Source organism: Vitis vinifera, chromosome 18, assembly GCF_030704535.1.
Source record: "Vitis vinifera cultivar Pinot Noir 40024 chromosome 18, ASM3070453v1".
In the NCBI taxonomy this organism is placed as follows: Eukaryota; Viridiplantae; Streptophyta; class Magnoliopsida; order Vitales; family Vitaceae; genus Vitis; species Vitis vinifera.
The window spans coordinates 12,932,646-12,957,250 of record NC_081822.1 but is presented as its reverse complement, the minus strand read 5'-3'; the positions used below and the strand labels follow the sequence as shown (position 1 = coordinate 12,957,250).

The following is a 24,605-nucleotide window of genomic DNA, read 5'->3' as shown; positions in this document are numbered from 1 at the left end:
GAGCATAATTCCAAAAAACCAGTCTCTCTAAAAATAGAAGTTTGTACAAGGCCCCTTTAATTCAAGCCGAGTTCTTACTGCAGCTTTGTTCTGTGATTATTATATTTTTCACTTAAACACATGAATATTGCAGCTTTGGTGCTAAAAGAAAAAAAAAAAAAATCCTTTCATGACTGGAATCAGCTTATTATTCGACAACTCCCATCTCCTTTGAGTTGAAAGAAAGTTCTTATGGCAAACTGTACCTATGACATAATAGTATGATTCCCGAAAACAGAAGTTTCATATCGTATTCACACATTTGATTCAAACCAAGTCCTTTTTTGCAGCATTTTAGTGTAACTGTATATCTTTTACTTATTCCAGCACATGACTGGTGCAACTTTGGCGTAAAAAGACCTTTTTGTGCCACCAACTCATTGCTAGACAATTGGGAAGTCGTCCCATCTACTAAACATTGCACGCAGAGCTGATTGTTGGACTACTATTTCTAAAACCAACAGAAAACCATGATCACCGTAAAAATAAAGAAGGAAGACGGGTTAATTTCATGGCTATACCTTTTTAACACATGACTGGCAGCTTTGTGTTAAGATATATATATATATATATATATATATATATATATATATATATATATATTTTCTTTTTGGACGGGTAAGGGGAAGTTGATGCTAGACCGCTGGTGTTGCATCCGAAAAAGATCCCGTGTAAGGGACCAAACGCACTAAAGGGCGTGTGTCCACGCCCCCAAAAAAGAAGAGCATGGTTGCACGGGCTACTGTGATTGTGGTCCTTGTGGATGGCATACGAAACGTGAGAAAGAGCACTGACCATGGGAACGCGCTTTTAGGCGCGTGTAACGGGAGTGTGTAAAGAACAAAACAAAGCCTCTTTGAGATGACATAAAGACTTGATTGATTGAAACCCTAACCACCATTATCGTTCATCGCTCACCATCCCGTATCCCTACAGCCATGGCTTCCCAAGAGTACGACTCTTCTTGAGCGTCCATGCCGTGGGGACGCCATCATCGATTTGGCCTTTCGCTAATAACTAATACTAAACTCCGTCCGTGTTTATAATGAACACGGCATATCCCTCTAATCAATAACCCCACCGGCGTGTTTTCGCAATCTCGTACTGTTTGGTTCGATAGAAAATTTTAGCAAGAAATGTTTGCAGAGGACAAATTACTCGGACAGTTTTATCATGTGTGTAGTGAGCTTCGGGAGAAACAGATTACGAAAAAGCTCTTCTCAGTGGAAGTGTTATCTTCAGCGGAAAGTTGCCTCAGGGAAAAATTTTCCACAGAAACAGAGTCCAAACGTTAAAGCAAAAAAAAATGTTACTACTCTGAAAGGGAAGCGGCTTCACGATTTCAAGGAATAAAAACTTATCAGACTGCATTATTCAAAAGAAAGATAAATTGTACAGCAAACAAAAACCGCGAAAATCAACAAGAATTAGCCACAAAGGAAGCAGATTTGGAAAGAAAGCTACTCAGTGACTGCTTCCAGAAAAAAAAGAAATCTCCACGGAATTTGAAGTACAAATCTGAAAAAAAAAAATCTCTGCAAAACGCAACGATTTGTAAAGCACATGAAAACTTACCAAAAACGGGTGAGAATGGAGTGAGGAAAAGCGGCAGAGTCGATAAGCGAACAATTAGTCTTTCTGGGAGCCCTCAAACAGAGCGAGAAGACTTCACTGCGCTTTCGACGTCGGAAGAGCACTTGCAGAGAACATGCTCTCTATCTTTCTCTGTCTCTCTCTCTGTTGAGTGAGTGTGTGGTAGATAGCAAAATTAAAACCATAAAGCGTCTTATGAATTGAAAATGTGATTTTATATTTGGTGATGACGCGGCAATTAAACACCTTCCCTTTTAGCAAATTGTATTATTTCGAGCCACCCCTCCCTCCCACGTGCTCTGCTCCCGCCTTCTTTCACTGTATACAAATTAATTCCATAAATTCTTTTTTTTTTTTTTTACTATAATATGATTAATATTTTTTTTATTCTTCATTTATGAATGAAAGGAAAAGAGAAGAGAATATTAGGATATTAGGGTAGTATTATTTTTTAAATACTAAAAATAGTTTTTTTTTTTTTTGCTTTTTAAGGGAATTTTACTTATTTTCTTCAAACAAACAAATGACAACTCATAGAAATTATTTGACCATTCAGGAGATTTTTATATTAATTATAATAAAAAAAATAGCCATATTAAGATAGAAATATGGGAAATTAATTTGTGACGCAATCACATTTGGATGGACTTTTGCCAACTCACCTCCACTTCATAGTTCATATGATCTTGATTTGACTTTTTCTAACTCATCATCAACCATATAACATGTACATTTGGCATTATTTTTAAAATTATTGCTACAAACTATATTATTATAAATATATAACTTTTATACTATTAAAATTTAAAATAATTATTAAAAGTTAAAAATATATAAATAATTTAAATTTTTTATTTAAATTTATAAATTTGAAATTGTTGTCAGAAAATATATATACCTTAACCTTTATTCACTCAAGCACCAACAATCTCTCCCATTATAACACCCTGAAGGTGACCTCGACTATAATACCACTCATAGAACTTTAAGCGCTATCAATTTTTTTAGAAGTAATTATTATCAAAATATATATATATTCTAATCTTATATTACATTCACTCAAATGTTTATGACATTTGAATATAAGGGAGTAGATGAACACGTTCAAGATATTTATTTCAAAGTTTTTAAATCCTTTTATATAACATTTAAATCCATCGTCTTATTAATATAGATTATTAAATAGTCAAAGATATTTTTAGTTGGCAGGTTGGTCAAAGATATTTAATATAGATTATTAGATATCCGATAGTTGTATCACATCATGACGTGATAGAAAGTTAAAGTCAAATTACTCCGTATGATTATGATATAGTTGAATGTTTAAAGGTTAAAAATAGTGGAAAAAAGAAAATTAGGTTATGTTTGGTTCCAAAAAGTAAAAGAAAAAAATATTAAGAAAAATGATTTTATCATATTTGATTATTCTATAAAATATTTTAAAGAAAATTAAAGATAATTAAAATTAATTAGAAACTTATGCATTTTAAAATTATTTAATCTATATATTAATGAGTTAAAATAAATAAAATGAGTTTGAAATAGTAAATAAAAATAATTTATTATTTTTAACTTTATTTTTTATTTTTCTTCACTTTTTTTTTCTTTTTACTTTTCTTCTCTATTTTATTTCTTTTGTATTTTTCCTCAAATTTTTCAAGAACCAAACATAGCTTTAAAAAAATTTTAAAATAATAAAAATATAATGTGCATAAGATATGACACAATAAATTGTGTTTTTTTTTTTCTTGATATATATGGATTTGATATTGTAGTTAGACCCATGAAAGGAAGGAAAAAATTAAAGTTGAAAGTAATAAAGGTGAGATAAAGTTATGATGTGTGATTTCTCGAAGTAGTGGTAATTAGAAAGAGGGTTGATTTGGTCTGTGGATATGGGGTCTTTTTTCTAAACAAGATGAAGCATAAAAGATGAAGCAATCAATTATGGTGGACTAATAGCAAGAGGAGGTCCTTACGTGGACAACCATTAAACTACATTTGGTCCTCCACTCTATATTCTTAAAATAAGGTGCTAATGATTCAAACTCAGAATCTTGATTTGGGCCCAGAGAAATGGAATCGAATTCCTATTTTAACAGACCATTAAAACTAAACATCATTGGGTTTTTTACAAATTTTTATAGGCCTTTTGGAGTTCCCCTTTATTATCTCTTTGGAAGACCAAGGAATGGGATCACATGCTTTCCAAGTTGTTGATTTATTATTTTAGTGTTGGCCTTTTTCTTATAGGTCATGATTTGGTTGATAAGATGTCATAAACTATGGTTTAAAATATTCAAAAATAAAAAATGATGATTAATATCAAGGGGGTAGAGGGCCAAGAGGTGAATGTAGCACCAAAACCCAAGTTCATTTCTGAAGAGCTCAGGGAGGCAAGTTGGGAGGGCCGACAGTGACTACGCTTGGAGAGAGAAAAAAAGAAAAAGAAAAGGCTAAACTGGAGGTGGGTCTGCAATTCAGGTTTAATTTACACTAGCAGCACCAAAGGGGGTCCACAATCCACATCATGGTGACTAGTATTGAGGTACAATCCGTGAAGCCATGGCTGCAAAACAGAGGGAGCAGATTGCTTGGTGGACAGCCAACATCCCAATAAAGCAAAGGGCCTTTACAATTACAAAAACACAGGCTTCTTAAATATGATAGGGTCGCTAAATCATGAATGAATTCCATGAGGTAATCCGATCATGAATACTGGTATATATGTATTGAGAGCGATGCTAAATCCTCACATGTCATATTCGGGGAAAAAGTGGTGCATATTCTTTGAACACAGGCCTAGCCTTGAATTACATCTTACGCGAAGCCCTTGGCACCTTGAATGCATCTTGGACCCAGTTGTGTTTTTTTGTTTTTAGGAAAATGGATCTCAGACCATCAAAAATTAAGATGTAAAGAGGGAAAGAAAAAGAAGGAAAAGAAAATGATAATAAAGGAGAAGGGGGGCAAGTGGGTGGGGGTGGTGGGGAAGTGATGAAGATGCAAAGTAGTCCAAGCTGGAAGGATTCGGTATCGAGCTTTGATGGGTGAATCTGAGGCGTCCGCCACACATTTACCAAATGCATTTGGGACCACTGGATGTGCTGATATCACCTTCATTTGATTCCAAACTTTCAGCTCTCCTCCCTCTCTAAAACAAAACGTGATAGCATCCATACAAGGGCCCTAGACGCTTGGACCCATACCCATACTCTTATAATTTATTCTCATTATTTCGCTCTCACTTTCCGATTACGACCTCCTCTTTAGTCCTTTCCTTCACCCATCTGTATTCGTGTCTTGTTCTGAATTTATATCTATTATTTTTAACTTTTAGTATGCATATTGGAGGTACCGGGTCTATTCGAGTACCTCGACCCGACACCGACCTGGTACAATTATCTGTCGACAACCTGGCGCCAACCAGTTCGACGGGGCTAGGTGTATCCACCCGAAAATTGATTGTTCAACTTAGGGATGGACCATTAATGTCTATTGAATTTCACGAATTAACTTAATAAACCAATGGTCAGATGTCCCCAGGCCCGCCCCTTAGTGGGAATGTGTGTTAACTCGCATCTTTCTCATCCATGCTACTAGACACTCACCACTATCATTACTAGCCGAGGGCACTAGGGGCAGCCAGCTGCAAACCACTCAATCTGACAAGAAGCACCGATATCCCAGTCAGACTTTGTGTATGGAGAGGATGTGATGCATTGTTCATGTCTTGCGGCACGACGAGTCAGTAATTAGTTCAGGGGCAATCCTTGAAACAAATATGGATTTTAGTTCAATGGTTTACAGTTGTCATTGTTAATGGGCAATAATCGGTCTAGGTTCGATTCCTATTCTTACAAGCTTGTCCCCTTGGGTACTAGTGGACTTTGCTAGTGCATACGACATTGGTTGTTGCATAAACATTGTATGCCAAATCCAAAACACTAGAGCCTTAGCCGTTTGCCCTTCCTGTCCGATGATTTGTGCCACTAATTTAAACAAAATGCTGATCTCTTGCTAGGATGCATTCCATCAATACTAGACATTCCCCGTAACAATATGTTGAGCTTCATCTAATGTAGATATGATTGGATAATGACAAACTCAACGTAACGCCCAACAACTTACCTCTTCTTAACAGGAGGGTTGACAACCCCAAGAGCTAATCATGACACACTAGACAAACAATATACAAGCAAACCTTCTCAACCATAGGACCCTTTTTCATTTTTTATCCTAACTCAATCACACCATGAGCCAAAAAAAAGAAAAATAAGATATTTAATTTTATTTTGTGGAAATGGTTTTTATTTAAAAGTATTGTTCTTTTGTTTATTGAACAGATACCAAGGAAAATATTTTTTAAGTAAAATATTTATATTAATGAAAGTATGACCATTGTTGACGAAGCCCCACTGTCCTCCCAATAGAGCCTAAATGGTCTTGTTTGGGCTAAAACCCTAAAATTGCTAAAGCATCTCATTTAATTCCCCTCAAAATGTCACATGGGCCTTTCAAAAGTTCACTCCTACCACTCCAGCTTTGACAATAGCCAAAGCCAATCCAATCTTTTTAGACGAGCTTTTTTTCTTAAAAAAAAAAAAGGAAAAAAAAAGAACAAGGAAAAAAAGAAAACTCATCATTAAAAGTTAAGTGCTCCATGTAATCACTTTCCCCTTTTCTTTGAGTGACTCCCTTTTTCTTGTTCCCCATATCTCTGGCGTATTCATGGTCACTAGCCATATCCTAATTTCAAAAGTTGTTTAATTGAAAGTTCAAATAAGGGGAGACCCAAGTCGTATACATATAATGTAAGGCCTAGAGGAGAAGTTGACAAAGGAAGAGAGAGAGAGAGCTGAGCTCAGAAACCAAAGATTTGATTATACTACAATGAAGAGATGGTCAACTTGTTGAGAGCTTGAACAATAAACGATTGGTGGGGTTGCTCTTGGTGAGTAGTGCACGGTGGTCCTTTCATGAAATTTATTTGATGTTGTGAGTGAAGGAGAGGGGGAAAAAAAGGCAAAAGTTCAGCCGACACTATAAACGGCTAACCTCATTTGTCTTTCAAAAGATGGCGTCCATCTCTATCTAAGAATCTCTTGCTTTTTTCTTTTTTTTTCCTTTTATTATTCCTTGTGGTGAGAACTGTTGTTGGGTCCAACTTTGAGATTTGGATGTTGTTTGTGCCCGTATATGGAGCTTCCAGTAACCCCAAAATCACGCCCTCACAATTCAAGGGCACTGGGCATCTATAACCATCTTTTCTTGCCCGCAAATGAGAGCATGCCACGGCGGGGATCGTCGGCTAGAAATGACTCTGCAGTCTAATCTTGGTGACATGTCGGGATGTGAATGGAGGGTGAACCTACAATAGAGGAAGTGCCGACATTCTTGATTCCTCCATTGGTTGCCTGACACTTATCCGTATCTAGTTGGGATGTGCTCCTGTTCAATGACTTCCATCGCTTTCACTTGCTGAAGGCATATCTTTCATTGATTCATGAGACTTCAAATCATGTCAGTCTCCATCACCGTCTCCCCCGCTGATTAGAAAGATTGAAAAGGATTTACAAGAACTGTTGTGTTTTTGGATTTTGTTTGCAAGGCCTTGAACCAGTGATTGATTGTGGGTGATTTGGTTCATGAGCAAAGGTTGCCAAGAGGGGTTTGACCATGAAGATTAACAAAAAAACCAGTTCATTGAGCCTACCAGCCACCATTCAGTTCCAATCCAACACAGTTTTTTCTTATCTTCTTGATTTCTCATGGAAAAACAGCAGTATGTTAGTTTATCAAATCAATCAGACCCAAAACTGTCAAATTGAAAAGCCTCAGGTGTTAGGAAAATAAAACCAAAGCACAGACATGAAGATCTTCTTTGTATGTTATAGAGGATTGTCAAGCGGATCCACTTCCAATAGAACTCATCAATCTAATCTTGAGGTCAGCGTGGCCTACCCAATGGGTTGTTGAAGTGGTTTCAGATCAAGCTGTCACTCATAGGGGATACTTATCAACTTATCAACTTATGGTTGGAGACCTGGGACAATTTGAATATAATTGGGGAATCAAACTGTTGGAAGCTCATGCTTATGTAGGCACATATCTTCTGCATTATTGCCATCAGTTACTCTTTTATTTCTAATGCAAACAGTACAATTATGGAGTTCATCATCCTTGTCTCCATGGACCTAAGGTTTGGATTATTGGACTCAGATGGCAGGTGTCAATTGGTCCTAGTTACCCTAACATTTAAACAAACAGAACTGTCTGGTTCAGGTTTCATTCCAACTGTTATACCCTGAAAAACAGCCAAGGTTCTGGTTAGATTAGTTGATCTCCATTGTGACCAACTGGGGATCTAAAAGATATTTGGAAGTGGGCAGAATTCAGAATTCAGGAATTAACTGAAGAAGCATCAAAGGAAAAGGAAATTCCAAGAATGGAATTCAATGAGGGAAAAGCAGTTTATGTCCAAACAACACAAGCTGACAAGATACAGGATAAAAAAAGGGCTGATCATGATTAATGAAGACACTGCATGCCCATTTCAGGACTTTCATATTCCATTACATGATATTAACAAACCACTTGATCTCTTCAAATAGGTATGCAAATAATTTTGCTTGGTGCAATACTTAAACAAGATATATGGCTAATCTAGATGTAGGTATTCCTCCAATATATTTCCAAAATACCACTGTGGGGGGAAAAGATTTGAGTGGCAAATACAGTATGAACTACTGACAACAACCCAACCCTCCCCTCTCATACACACATACACAATGGAGGTATAGCGAGAAGCTATGAACACCACGCGAATAAGAGAGAAAAAGCAGTACCATCTGTAAAATGAAAATAAAAGCATGTCATCCTTGTCATAACTTTGTATAATGAGGAATAAATTGCTCCCCTAAGTGGTGTAAATGCTCATTTTCCCCTTCAAGAAGGCGTGTGACCTGCAGCAAGAACCCATTGATCAGGTATTCGAAGATGAAAAGACAATGGTGTTTCTAGTTATACAACAAAATATTTATTTATTATCTATGAATTATTATTTAGATGTACAGCAGCACTCATAATCATTTTGCAAATTTCAGTGCATGCTGCCACCCGCATAGGCCTCTAGCATATACTGATCTCAATGAAGGATGTAGGAGCACACTGTTTAAAATTTGGTAGCTTGGGAAGGCATCTAATTCACAAAAGTTTGTCTTAACCATAGTTCAAGGTCGTTGAGTTGGCAGTTGACTCAGGAGGTTTGGAGACAGATTGGTTACAACATCTTGGGTCGGTATTGGATGATATGCACAAATGCCAGTTAAAAAGCTAAAAATATTGTAAAAAATAATGAAATTTTTAGACGAATATATACAATTAAATTGACTCAACAAATTAATAGAAAAAAACAATTTCCATATTTAACATTATTTTAATAACTACAAAAGCAGGCATTAAGAATTCAAAATTACACCAAACATTTGATAGAAGCATGCTTTAGGATTGCTCCATTAAAATATCACCCATAACCGTATTCATGCCCATTAAATTATTTCATAAACCCACTTCCCTTTCTATTATAAAACCAAACAAAAGCTGCTGGGGTCTAATCATGGGCTGGGAGAGAAGATGGGTTGCCAAGAGAAAATATGATGCCACAGTGAACTTGTTACTACCGACTTTGAACCATGGTCATGAGGCATTGAGAAGAAGAAGATGGTGATTTTGTGGGTGGAACTGGATTGAAAGGCCATAGTTCTCTTATAGAATCTTTAAGGTTTAGTTTTTTTCTTCAATTAATTTTCTCCTCTTTGTTATCAATTATTTTCCCTTGTCTATACTTCTTTATCATAAAACATTTGGAGATATGTTTTTCTTTTGTTGATTGATGCAAAGATTTTCAAATCATTCACAACATGTCCAAGTCTTTGAACCATGGCTTTAACAAATATAAAGATATGATAAACTATGAAGCTGCAAAAATAAAGCATGCCAATAAATGCAATCATAAGAAGTTCTTGCACTAGAGATTTCCCTAGGAAAGCAAGAATAGAAATTTGAAGCAATGAGGTCCAATTACCTCCCCCATTGAGGGCCGCATTTCAGGGCTGCTTTGCACACATAAGTATGCAGCTCTAGCCATGAGGTACAATTCATACGTGTCATACGAATCTTCAATACGAGGATCAATAAGTTCATGTAACGCAAGCCGCACAATAAGTGGTTCTGCCTGAAGTTGTCACACCAAACAGAATCATTTGGAGTTTACCAATTTCAACTAGAATGTTCATAGCATGCTTTGGGTTGCTGTTGGACATGAAATTAGTAATGTGGCAATCACAAAAAACTGGACTGCTGCATGATGAACTTACCCACTGTCTTAGAGATTGTTGATGCCCTTCTCTTGTTGGATCAATCACCTTGCGCCCTGATATCAGTTGTAAAAGGACCATGCCAAATGCATAGACATCTGTTCGCACAGAAACCATACCATTCTCTGCATACTCTGGTGCAAGGTATCTGCATGGAACCGAGGCCTGCTTGTTATTATCTAAATTGAACTGATAGACAAAGAAGAAAAACAGTAATTCTCAACATTTTGTTATGGAATCTGACCAAAAAAAAAAAAGCTTATATAAACCCTCACCCAAATGTGCCAAGTACCCTTGTGTGAACAGGGTCATCATTTGTTCTCCATTTGGCAAGGCCAAAGTCACCTAGCTGGTAGAAAAAAATTCCAAAAGTATGCCTTCGCTAATCAGGAAATTGATACATAATCTACCAGAACTCTTAGGCTCTTAGCAATGAAATAAATCAAAGTTTATAAAAGAATATTGCTAGTATTAAGGGAAATTAATTAACAGGTAAAAAACTGCTCATACTGCACACATACTTTTGACTTGGGCTATTCCAGAACAACTAATTAAGCAACCTTTCCACTGAGCAATTAGTTGAATCACCATAAGTCTTTTCCATAGGGGTATAATTGGTATTCAACAAAAGCTAAGTCATTATTCAAGTTATTTTCAATAAGCCATCTATCATGAAGGACTTAACTGTAATCCTAGATTAGTTGCATGCATCTCCAATGTTGTCTAATATCTCTTAACTTATCCAAGGGATCCCTAAAAAATTGAGAATACAGTGAAAATGAAAACGCCATTGTGGTTATCTTATATTTTTGTAATAATTCAAAATTTTCTGAATTTGTCACTATGTCTAAAATGAGGTTCCCTAATCAGAAAAGCCCATATTTACACAAGGGGAAGAAATTAGAAAGAGACTGAAAAGCATGCTTCTAAGAAAGTAAGAGAGATAAGGATCACAACCAACTTTGGGCCTGTTTGGCATCCCGTGGAAATGGATCCATCCAATTGCATCTTGCATGGCAATTGGGGATAAAATTGCTAGTCTAATAAGTAGCATCTCCAAGGTCACCAACATAAAACAAAAATGTTTTCAATTAATGAAATCTTGAATTCCCTTGTTCAAAACAGTATTTTAAAAAAAAAATGAACTCATTTAAATGTTATAAACAAACAAAATGGATTGATTTCACATCCGGAGCAAAACACAATGGACTGATTCAAGTGCCATGGGACATCAAATCTCCCTCATAAGGCAACAAAATTAAGACAAAAGAAGAGGATGCATAAATATACCATAGGAACAAAGTCATGTGTTAGCAAGATATTGCTGGGCCGCATGTCCCGATGAATTATAGGACCTCCACGACACTCTTTATGTAGGAAGCGCAATCCTTTTGCAGTTCCTATCGCAATAGCACGTCTTTGGTGCCACTCAAGAACAGTGGCAGTTTTATCTATAAAAATCATTGCAAAAATTAAAAGAAGGCAATTAACGATTAATTTTGGGATAGAGAACAAGTGATTGAATTGGTGAAAGACCTAGAAAAAAATTGAGATGGAATGGATTTGAAACCTGTAGTCTGTACAGTTGCTTACCAAATAAGTGCCATTCAAGAGACTTGTTGCAGATATACTCATACACCAAGATATTAAAGTTCTCCTTGCAACAATAACCCAAGAGCATCACAATGTTCTTGTGGCGCGCAAAACTCAAAACAAAGACTTCAGAATGGAATTCAGCAAATCCTTGCATACTTGCTTCTTTTCGTACCTTTGCTGCAATAATCTGTCCGTCTTTAAGCTCACCTTTATATACGTGACCATATCCACCTTCTCCTAACAAGTTCTCCTTTGAAAAATCATCTGTTGCAAGTTGTAGTTCAGAAAAACTGAATTTCATGGACTCCTTGATATATAATATCGTCTTCATCCCACAAGCAGCACAAAGAACAGGTGCTTCTGAGGATCTCTTTCGGAAGATGCTCTTAAATTGTTTCTGGATTACCTCAGAATCTGCAGAATATTGCTTTTCACCTACAGTGCATATACCTGGAAGATGCAAATTCTCTTTATTAACTACCAAGAAATGGATCCGTTAAAAGACAAGCCAGGAAATTTTTGTCTCAAGGAACTATATATCAATAACAAAGACATCAATGGAGAGGTTTAAATATTAATAGAAGCTAAAAAAAAACTTTCAAAATTGAAAGTAAAATATATGTTTGGTAATCAACATAATCCTTAGTACTGCCCCACTTTGAACCCGAGGGAGACTACAAAATAATATAATTGTGAAAAGAGAGAAAAGGGAGAATTCCTAATTTTTGTTATTAAAAAACTATTAATAATACATTGGACTTGGGTATATATACACATGCTAGTGGGACCCACAATACAATAAGGAAAAAGAAAAGAAAAGTAAATAACTGAAATAACTGTACACTATCTAACACTCCCTCTCAAGCTAGAGCATATATGTTATGTGCATCAAGCTTGTTACAAATGTATTTAATTCTAGGACCTCTGAGAGATTTAGTAAAAATATCTGCTAGTTGATCATTTGAATTGACAAAACTAGTCGCCACACATCCTGATGCGATCTTCTCTCTAATGAAGTGACAGTCAACTTCCATGTGTTTAGTCCTTTCATGGAAGACTGGATTGGATGCAATATGCAAAGCAATTTGGTTGTCACAGATGAGCTTCATCTGTTCATCATTTCCAAATCTCAACTCCCGAAGAAGATGTTTCAGTCATATGAGTTCACATGTTGCCAGAACCATAGCTCGATACTCGGCTTCAGCACTAAATCTGGCCACTACATCTTGTTTCTTACTCCTCCTGGATATTAGGTTACCTCCAATAAAAACACAATACCCGGAAGTGAAACGTCTATCTATGGGTGAGCCAGCCCAATCTGCATCTGTGTAACCAACAACCTGGGTATGACCTTTGTTCTCATACAACACACCTTGGCCTAGTGTGCTTTTGATATATCGAAAAATGCAGATTACAGCATCCCAATGGCTATCACATGGTGACTGTAGGAATTGACTAACAACACTTACAGAAAAAGAAATGTTTGGACGAGTAATGGTGAGGTAGTTCAGTTTACCTACAAGTCGTCGATATCTCCCAGGATCTCTTAAAGGCTCCCCCTGTCCTGGTATAAGTTTGACATTTGGATCCATAGGAGTGTCTACCGGTTTACAGTCTAACATACCGATTTCTTCCAAGATGTCTAAAGCATACTTCCTTTGGGAAAGAACCACACCGGAACTGGATTGAGCTATCTCAATCCCTAAGAAATACTTGAGTTTTCCCAAGTCTTTAGTCTGAAAGTGGGTGAAAAGGTGTTGCTTTAGTTTCTGAATACCATTTTGATCACTGCCTGTAATGACGATGTCGTCCACATAAACTACCAGATAAATACACTGCCCCGAAGAGTTATGATGATAGAAAACGGAATGGTCTGCTAAACTGCGAAACATGCCAAACTCCTTAACAACAGAACTAAAACGGCTAAACCATGCTTGCGGAGATTGTTTCAAGCCATATAGAGAACAACGTAACCTACACACTAAACCAGACTCCCCCTGAGCAACAAAACCAGGTGGTTGCTTTATATAAACTTCCTCAGCAAGATCCCCATGAAGGAAAGCATTTTTAATATTTAACTAATAAAGAGGCCAAGAACGCATAGCAGCCATGGAAAACAATAGACGAACAGAAGCTATCTTGGCAACAAGAGAGAAAGTGTCACCATAATCAAAACCATAAACCTGAGTATAGCCTTTAGCAACTAAGCGGGCCTTAAGGCGATCAACCTGACCATCAGAGCCAACCTTAACTGTGTAGACCCAACGACAACCAACTGTAAATTTACCAGAGGGTAAAACAACAAGATCCCAAGTGTCATTGGAGTGTAAAGCAGTCATTTCATCTACCATTGCCTGTCGCCAGCCTGGATGGGAAAGAGCCTCAGAGGTGCTCTTAGGAAAAGAAATAGAAGATATAGCATAAACAAATGCAAAATAGGGTGAAGATAATCGATGGTAACTCAAAAAATTGTAAATGGGATGAGGATTACGAGTAGATCGATTACCTTTCTGAAGAGCAATGAGTAAGTCAGTAGAAGGAGGCAGAACCAGGGCAGGAGAAGCCGAAGGGATAGGAAATGAGTTAGCAGGTACCTCGGCCAAAGAAGGAGGAACAACAATACGATGACGGCGATGATAAACCTGAAGTGGGCGAGAAGGCACTGCATCAGGTGGGGAGATAATGGGAAGGGGTAAGACTTCAGAAACAGGAAGAGACTCAGAGGTGGAGAAGAATGGTGAGTCCTCAAAGAAGATGACATCAGCGAAGAGAAAGTAGCGATGAGTCTGAATAACAACGATAACCCTTTTGAAGTCTGGAGTATCCCAAGAAGATGCATTTTGTGGCTTTGGTAGAAAGTTTGTCCTGTCCAGGAGTGAGAATATGAACAAAGCAAGTACAACCAAAAACACGAGGAGGAAGAAAATAAAGTGGTTGGTGTTAGGAAATGTCCCAAATTCCTAATTAGTATAAATTCCTTTTTTGTAAAGAATATTATATAGAATATTTCTAAGTTGATATATTATTGTAATATTAGACTTCCTTATAGAATAAGGAAGGTTGTTGGCAATATCTCTATAAATATTCTAGGTCATGAGAGGAAAAAGTTATGAGATGGAGATGAGCCTATAGAGACTATACGAGGTGGATAGAGATGTGAGGAAGAACGGGAGGTATCCGGTGGAGCGAGAGAGCTTGTAGTAAGGTATGGATACAAGGAGTGGGGAAACATGGGATGTTTCGGGAACCCAATAGTTGTATCTAGTTCTGTCATTTGTAATATTCTTTATTATATAGTGGAATCATTCTCTCTCATCCATGGACGTAGGCATGGTTGGCCAAACCACGTTAAAACCTCGTGTATCGTATGTGTGATTGTTTTATCTTTGTGTTCTTGAACTAACATTGTTGGCATCAAAGCTTTCATTGGCATTACAACTGGTATTAGAGCTTGGGTTGAAGATTTCTGGAAGAGTAAAAGATCATAAAGCACACAAGATGAAAACAAAAGGAATTTTCACTGAAGGTGGAGTCGATTGTTCTTTCGTGGTGATATGATACAAAAAGGTTTGTGTCATGGAGAGATTGAAGATTAACTTCATGGAATTTGGTTCAAGGTGGAGATTGTTAGGAAGTGTCCCAAATTCCTAATTAGTATAGATTCTTTTTTTGTAAGGAATATTATATAGAATATTTCTAAGTTGATATATTATTGTAATATTAGACTTCCTTATAAAATAAGGAAGGTTGTTGGAAATATCTCTATAAATATTCTAGGTTATAAGGGGAAAAATTTATGAGATGAAGATGGGCCTATAGAGACTATACGAGATGTGAGGAAGAATGGGAAGTACCCGGTGGAGCGAGAGGGCTCGTAGTACGGTATGGATACAAGGAGTGGGGAAACATGGGATGTTTCGGGAACCTAATAGTTGTATCTGGTTCTGTCCTCTGTAATATTCTCTATTGTATAGTGGAATCATTCTCTCTCATTCGTGGACGTAGGCATGGTTGGTCAAACCATGTTAAAACCTCGTGTACCGTATGTGTGATTGTTTTATCTTTGTGTTCTTAAACTAACATTGTTGGCATCAAAACTTTCGTTGACACTATAGTCGGTCAGGGAAAAGAAGGGAATGAGGAATCCGATCGTGTAATACAGATGAGGGCATATGATTAATCAAATAACATGCTATAAGAACAACATCCCCCCAAAAACGAAAAGGAACATTACTATGGAGAAGAAGAGTACGAGTTGTCTCAACAAGATGTCGATTCTTACATTCAACTACCTCATTTTGTTGAGGAGTATGAGCACAAGAAGACTGATGAAGGATCTCATGTTGGGACATAAATGAAGTAAATGGTGCAGAAAAATATTCTTTGGCATTATCACTACGTAACACACGAATAGAAATATTGAACCGGATTTGGATTTCAGCATAAAATTTCTGGAAAATAGAGAATAACTCAGCTCGATTTTTCATTAAAAATAACCAAGTATATCGAGAATAGTCATCAATGAAAGTGACAAAATACTAAAATCCTAAAGTAGACGCAGTCCGACAAGGACCCCAAACATCAGTGTGGACAAGTTCAAAATGAGACTTTGCCGATTATTCAAACGCTTTGGGAATGAGACACGAGTATGTTTCCCAAGCTGACAGAACTCACACGCAAGCGATGAAAAAGATGAAAAATGAGGGATCATTTTCTAGAACTTAGATAGACTAGGAAGGCCCAGACGACTGTGGATAAAGAGGGGAACATCAGTGGAAATGCAAACTACAGGAGTTGAAGGTGAGGTGAGGTGATAGAGGCCTTGAGACTCACGTCCTATGCCAATCGTCTTCCCCGTACGCCGGTCCTATAAGGTCACAAATTTATCAGAAAAAGTAATAGAACAGTTAAGAGTACGAGTGATTTTGTTGATGGAGATAAAATTAAAGGAACACTCAGGAGTATAAAGGATAGAAGTGAGAGGTAGAGAATGGAGAGGATGTGCCAAACCAATGCCTTTAGCCACAGTTTGAGAACCATTAGCTAAGGTAACAGTAGGTAAGGTAGAGGTAGTAGTAATAGAAAAGAAAATATCCTTATTACCAGATATGTGATCAGAAGCGCCAGAATCTAGAATGTAAGGTCTAAGAGAAGATGTGTGGGTAAGACAAGCAGAAGCATTACCAGTCTGGGCAACAGAAGTAACAGAAGCTGACTTGGTGGCTTGACAATGGAGATAGTCATCATACTCACTGTCAGTAAGGGAAATACCCTGAGATGTGGAGGACCTCGAAGGTTGAGGCGGCTGAGGATCAGATGACTGGGCCACGTGGGCAGTGCGGGGAGGCCGCTCATGTAACTGATAACACCAATCATGAGTGTGGCCAAGCTTATTGCAATAGGTGCAATGAGGACGTTGGCCTCTACCTCGATTACCACTGCGTCCTCCTCGAGAGTTAGTTTGAAAAACTAACACAGAAGAATTTAAAGTGTTATCAGATGGCAAAGTTTAAGTGGAGGAGATACGGAAGAGGCAAGCAAACACATCATCCAAGGATGGAACGGAGGAACTGCCAAGAATCTAATTGCGGATGGTCTCAGAGATCTGGACAGATGCCAATAAGCGTAAGAACCATGAAGAACTTGTCAATCTGTGTTCGTTGATCCCCAACATCAGTAGTAAGAAGCATCACAATCAAGAATTCCTCCTTAAGAGAGGCAATCTGGCCAATATAAGTAGATAAATTCATGTCTTGTTGTTTGACATTGACAATAGAAGAAGCCACCTTATAAAGACGTTGGATATCATTCGTGTATAACCCTTTCGCCTGATTCCAAAATTTAAAGCATGTTTTGTAGGCCCAAAGATGAAGCAGAATCTTAGGATCAACTGATTGCTATAACACACTACGTAACTGTGCATCTAGCTTCCTCCATTGTACTTTGTCAACCTCAGGGATATCTGCCTCTTGCGTAACAAGGTAATCCTCATAACCTTGACCCATAAACCAAAGCTCCATAGAGGCAGACTAGGACAAATAATTTTCATTGTCAACCAATTTCTCCGAAGTAATCATAGGAGATCTAGATATAACAGAGGAAAAAATAGAACTTTTAGTAGCCATATCTACTTATCTAGAGAACGAAATATGTTTGGATCGAAGAGAGCCCTAATACGGCTTCAGATCGCGGCTGAAAGAAGAAAAACGAAGGATCCGTGGCTGTGAGAGACCAAATAGTAAAGAAAAACAAATGTGGCACTACTGGAAAGGTAGAAGAACACTTCCTAAGACACGTGCAGGGCTCGGGGTGACACAAGCACAGATGGAGAGTGGCTAGACGGCGTCAGGCAAGGCTGGAGGTGGAAGCGCGTTGTCGGAAAGTGCTCCATGCGCCCTCATGCGCCGGCGTGTGAGGTTCAGGCCGCCGGAGAAGAAACGTGCGTGGCCAGCGCGTGATTGAGATTCTCTCTCCGGTGTTTTGACAAAACTTGAAGATCTCTTCCTTGCGCACCCGATGATATAGTCGATGTCGGAAAAAGACTTCGTCGGAAAAAGTCGTCGGAAAAGTCGCCGACGGTGAGGATTTTCTGACGGCGATGAGAGTTTTCTGACGGCGATACGGTTGACCGGAAAGCTTTAGGAGATGGGGAAGGTGACCGGAATGAAACACGGTCACTGAAAGGTTTCCCAAAATTGATTCATGGATAAACCGGAAATAATTAGGTTTTTTTTCTCCATAGGCTCTGATACCATGTGAAAAGAGAGAAAATGGAGAATCCTTAATTTTTGTTATTAAAAAACTATTAATAATACACATTCGACTTGGGTATATATATACAAGCTAGTGGGACCCACAATACAATAAAGAAAAAAAGAAAAGAAAAGTAAATAACTGAAATAACTGTACACTATCTAACAATAATCAAGAGAATGAGACTGCAACCTTTGTTTTAAACTCATTGAAACTCATTACTTTTGTATTTGAAATGTATTATTGTTACTATAAAAATTAAAAGATCAGAAATTTAGTATTAAGTAGGCTCTTGTCCCAATTTGATAAAAAAAGATCAAAATATGCATGAAGTATAATCAATTTGTTAATAATACTTTTTCCCAATGTAGACATTTTTTTTCTTGAATTTTTATAATTATAGGATAATTTTAAAAGGAATATAATAATAAAACAAATTTAGCATCTTTGTCCTGCTGGGTAATATAAAATGCATAAATATCAAACATCATTTAGGCACTTACAAATTTATCTCAGCTAATTCATTTATTTTCTTTTGAAAATGTTGCATCCGTCATTTTTTGCATGCATCAAAACCAACACCCATGTTTACTTAAAGTACACTTATGATCTAATATTTGCATGTGTCTAAGTATAGTGTTTCTAATATAACTTTTAAGAGTATCGGATAAAGAACTTTCTATTCATTTACCCTAAAGATGGATATGATGTTTTAGCTTTTCCAATGGGCATATCTGTCATACTCATGAAATGTATTTTGGCTTCTTCAATCCTCAAGAAATTGCATTTCCTGAACTTAACTTTCTTAACCCATTAGATTAGAATATGATTAATCTCAGAAGTCCAATCCATATACATGTATCTAGAGGTACATTTGTATGTACATATGCATAGGTCTTATGCATCTATGTATGTATGCATATACATGGTTAATATTAGAAATCCAGTCCATAAGATTTGCATGTGTGCACATGTGTATGTGTGCTAGGAAGTTTTAATTTCAAACCAATCCAACATAGGACACCACCATTTGTGGAAGTTAGACCAATGACAAGACAGGTTTTGTCAAGGAAAGTTAATCATAGAAACAATTCTTGCATGAATATTATATCACATGGGAAAAACTAAGTATGGAACTTGCAATGAAATCTCACATCGTATTCAATGGACTTGATAGAGCAGGTAGAATAATAGGTACAGGGTGCATTGGAGCTGGAATTGGAATGGGAAGAAAACCATAAAAAGGGTATCCACTTATGTAATGGTGAGTTCTCTGACCTGATTTTTCTTGCTTAGAGGAAGATCCAAAGTCATCATAGAATGAAGAGTTATGCTCCTGTGACCTGTATATGAATGAAGACATCAAGTTGCTCTTAACAACATTGGAACTTTCTGAGGAATTGGCTGGTGTTGGAAAGCTGCTGGAAGAGATATTAGACTGCTCTACAAGCTTACTCAAAGAATAAAACAACTTATTTTCAATAACTTCTGTTCCACTTGTAGTTTGAGACCTTAGAACCTTAACCGACAAGTTATCTTGAATTAATGCAACCTTGCTTGGTATCTGGTTAATGTAGTTCCTCAAATCCCGTCTAAGGTGCCTGTTTCCACAATATCATTGAAGGCAGTGAGTTAATCAAAAGCTGCAACAGAATAACAACAAGACACACACATTTTTACACAATCATGTAGTAAACATAACATAATTAAAATTGGTTTTAGAGCTTTAAGATTATTTTTCATGTTGTAAGGAAAATGATTAACCATGAGCAAAAAGTATACACAAATGTGTACTAAAGAATGAGCAGCAATGTGAACCATGTTAAATCGTGCTATCCTATAATAAATACTTGGAATACATGCATTCTGTGGCCTGACAAATGTGTGCATAGTTAGGGAGATAAAGTGTCTAATATTTTGAAATTGATTGGATGATACAGCTAAATTACATTTGCATCATTAAAAAGAAAAGAACCAAATGTTCATAGATATGATTTAATTGATGTTCTGGGGAAATTATGCTTAATCAATTCCAATTAGTTCTTTAGTGTATTGTAAATTTTTGAACCAAAACAGAGTCCTGAAAATCTCTTCCCTAAAAAATAGATCCTTGCTGATTTGTGTTTCTAAGCATGAATTCTGCACACAAACATACATTCATATATGCATGCATGTGTTTGTAATTATGAATTGAAAAAAACGTGTGCCTTCTAGAAAAATGACTTTGGAGTATTCTTTCAGAATTCCTTCTCCTTACTTAATATTTGATTAGAATAATCTTTCTCTTAAGCTTAAACCTTGACTTGAAATACTACTTTAGGAAGTGAAATTTGACATTTCAAAGCCTATTAAGGTCCCCAAAACCTCTCCTTCTCCCTCTCTCCTTTCCTTTCTGCCTTCTCCCTCCCCTCATGCACGTGCATGCACATTATCCTTTCACACTTCAGAAAAAATAATTAACAACAATAAATGAATGAAATCTGAAAAAATGTTCATTTTGAAGCACAAAGGTGTGATACACACCATTAAGATTCTCCATAAGAAAGTTTTACACAACAAAATATAAAAATACCAACCAACTCAATGCTCATCAATGTAGCAACATGTTATATTCAGGGGTGAAAAATGTTCTTCATGCATCAAATTATCAAAATTGTCATCAAGTATAACATAATTTCAATGCTAATCCATACCCATTATAGAAAGGCTAAGAAAAGGAGGCAAAAGAAACCCACCTATCAAATATAACCCAAGTTGTTTTATAAGCTACAATCTCTTGTAAAATAACCTGCTTGATTGGAGTTCCAGCAGTAACTTTAACTTCAATGTCCACCTGAACTTGAAAAGAGAAAAAAGAGACTAAAGAGAGGAGCAGAAGACGGTAATAAGGAAAAACACCATATCTCCTTCAAGGGAATCTGGAATATAGAAGTAAAAATGCGAATAATATAATTGCATTCCAGTTCTAGTGCATGATGGAGTCTTGTTGAACTTCTTCTTTTCTTTTCCGTTTTGCCCCCTGCCTGAAAGAACATTCTTCCATTTTTTCTAATGTGTAGTACATTCTAGGGATGAACTTTATATATATATATATACTAGACACATTATGGCTCATCCAATCCCACTGGTGGAAGCACTTTACTATGAAATTCCTGATTTACTGAATTTACTTTACCATTGAAGATAAGGTTTAGAGCAAGAGGATTTTTCTTTTAGGTCCTTGAGAAGGCAGTTAGAGAAATTGCAAATCTGAAATTGATACACACTCCATGCTCATCTCAGATTGAAAATGGAAACCACCTAATGAAAAGAAATGAGATGAACTACCTCCAAAGAGAGACACAATGACCAAGACAAGAATGGCCATGAAGACAAACACCTGGACAAAAATGAGAACTCCTTAAAAATCATGTTTCTCCCCTTTTCTTTTTTTGGTTTTCCGGTTCTAACGTAACTGTTACACCAGATTTACCACATGCCTCATTAATTTTTTACTACAAGGCATTTATCATGTAGTACATTACCATTCCAATAAATTTTGGAACAGAGATATGCTTATATATATAAGTCTAGCTCAAACATTTTGGTTTATCAAATCATTAGTTGTGTTGTGTCAAAATATAAGAACTTGAAGGTTAGGAGTTCAATCCCGGATTTTAGGGGTTCACGATACTGCTAACCTCAGATAGATTTATATAATTCTTCTTTGAACTGGTCCATGGATATTAACGTATGCATAAAAAAACAAGAAGATAAACTACACTTTGATATTCCAGATTTCAAATAATAATAATTGGTCCTATTAAAACCATCAATGAAAGAACTAATGATTGTTCAGTAGAGATAATCATGCATCTTCCCCCTAATAAACAGGAAAAAAAAACCCAATATCCATATAAAATATTTAGAGCACATATATTACCCCTTCATCTTCACACTCTTGAGCACTTGGCAGAAGCTTGTTCACATACATATGTACTTTCTTTGAGACTTCTTCTACCATTGCTCGATTGCTTGACACAGGAGCAAGTGCTAAGGTGTGGTAACCCACTATGCAAAAGAAAAGAAAGAAGAAAAAAACAGAAAAGAGAAAGTAAAAGATCAAAGGATGTTGTCAGAGGAGCTCAAAACCAATTAAATTAGAAACAAACTAGTGTATGATGTGTCCTTCAAGATTTCTTGTTGTGGGCACCAATTAGTAGTAGTACATGGCTACATGCATTGATACACTAGCTTTCATTCCTTAATAATTAAATTTTGCACACAGTAGTAGCCTTCTGCTTCATCTCTTTCACTCAGGAACCTGTTCCAGTAAAGATATATCCTTGGTAAACTACATATACAAATCAAATAGGCTTCAGATGAAGAATTTGGATAAATTTTGGAGACGTAGGAAAACTTCTAGTAACCAAGTCCTTCCACTTGCATATTGTCCACTACTTGGCTACACAAGTTGGTGATACAGTCATGAGGTTCTTCAAAGATAAGAGTAGACTTTAGAGCCCCAAAATTCCTACTACACTGTCCTTGTGATTGCTCTTGTAGTTCATTTTTCACTAATTTCAATTCGACATTAGAATATTGATTTCAGTTTTCGTGGAAACACACTCCAATCTCATGAAATGAGTAAAATCCAACCTGACCTATACATAGAAATTGATTCTATTTTAATCAATATTTTAAAAACCGGACCGGACCAACCGGTTGGTTGGTTCAACCGTCGATCGGTCGCATGTCCGGTCCGATTCACTCTATTGAACCGTTTCACGATTGAACCAGTCACGAACCGCCTGAATCAGCGATCCAACCGATGACCCGGTGGACGATTGAACCGGTCACAAACTGCCGGACGGTTCAAAACGAACCAAACGGTTCAAATTAACCTCCTCATTTTGGAAGAATGGAAGAGTTCCACTGGATAAAATGCCTTCAGATGCTAGCAGTGTAAGTGGTTCCTTTGTCTTCATTGAGGATAGCTTTTATAGCCACCTTTGCATCTTTATTCCTCTCCAAATGCAATGTGGGATTGCTAACATTATATCAATGAAAAAAAAGTAATAAAAATCTCCCACCAAGGGGGTTTGAATCTCGAACCTCAAGTTCCTTAATCAAGCTTGGTCACCACTTGGCTACATGCATTTCATTATCTAACATGCCAAATAAAACAATATATATTGGATTTTAAAATTTTTATAATATCAAATAAAAATAATATAATATTTTTAAAAATTATAAAATTAGTTTAAATTTTCATTTTTAATATATTTACATTTAAATATTATACATATTTCATTTAATAAAATTTAAAATATTAATATGATTTAATTTGATAATATCAAAGACATAAAATAATATTATTGATTTTTAATTTATTTATATATATTTTAAATCTTTTATAATTATTTTAAATTTTAATAATATATATATTATATTTATAACGTCACCTGTTTTACCACCGGTTCAACTAGTGAACCATGAATCGGTAACTTTTCCGTTCGATGACCGGTACTGTTCTGAAAACATTGATTTTAATGCGAATATAACAAAATCTACAAAACCCAATTGAGATTTTGACCCACTATACCAGCACAAAACTCAGGAAATCAAGAAAAGATGACTTTGGTGTAAGACAAAATTCAACAAACACTTACTGGGATGTTGGATTTTATGCAAAACCCCAAAAACAACCAGCGTGTCGCCTCGACGAAGAATGTCACCCCTCATTCGCACTTCTTTTATGGTGACCTGAATCTCATCGTTACCCAAATCCTTTGTCGCATCGTACGCAATGAGCACACGGGACGGCAAACTAGGACTATCCATGGAGAATTCTAGAGCAAGCCCCCAACTGGATCTCCAGATTATGGGGTATGAAGAACTGCTACACGAGTGGGTTTAACGTAGAACACGAAGAGAAGGACATGGCGCAGGATTGAGAGGGCCTGGCCAATCAATTGCTGTCCAGAGACCCAGATCATTCTCTCTTTCATTTTCTCTGAGAATTCACAATGAAAGGTAGAGAACATTCGGAGTATATACTTTATATTCTTAGTATATGCGAATACCGAACACATAATCAAAAGGGCGGGAAAATATTGCCGTCCTCAACGGTGACAATGGCAAGATTGCTAGACATTTGAAGACAAGAAGTGGGATCCACCGAAAGTGACCCTCATGGGTTTTGTGATGCTGACGTGTTAATTTGATTTTCAAAAAATTGTTGGATTTCAGATTTTTTTTTTTTTT

General features: G+C 36.6%; 1 protein-coding gene across 1 annotated transcript; it reads right to left on the bottom strand.

The window, feature by feature from the left end:
* Positions 1-8,062: 8,062 nt before the first annotated feature.
* Positions 8,063-24,380, bottom strand: LOC100247151 (inactive protein kinase SELMODRAFT_444075). Its single transcript, XM_010666557.3, has 10 exons — positions 24,011-24,380; positions 22,282-22,409; positions 21,095-21,192; positions 19,638-19,960; positions 11,604-12,056; positions 11,301-11,461; positions 10,286-10,359; positions 10,011-10,158; positions 9,719-9,868; positions 8,063-8,597 (listed from the first exon to the last, which is right to left on the bottom strand). Exons 1-10 carry the CDS (start codon positions 24,180-24,182, stop codon positions 8,517-8,519), a joined length of 1,788 nt encoding a protein of 595 aa, XP_010664859.1. The 5' UTR covers positions 24,183-24,380; the 3' UTR covers positions 8,063-8,516.
* Between the last annotated feature and the right edge of the window lie 225 nt (positions 24,381-24,605).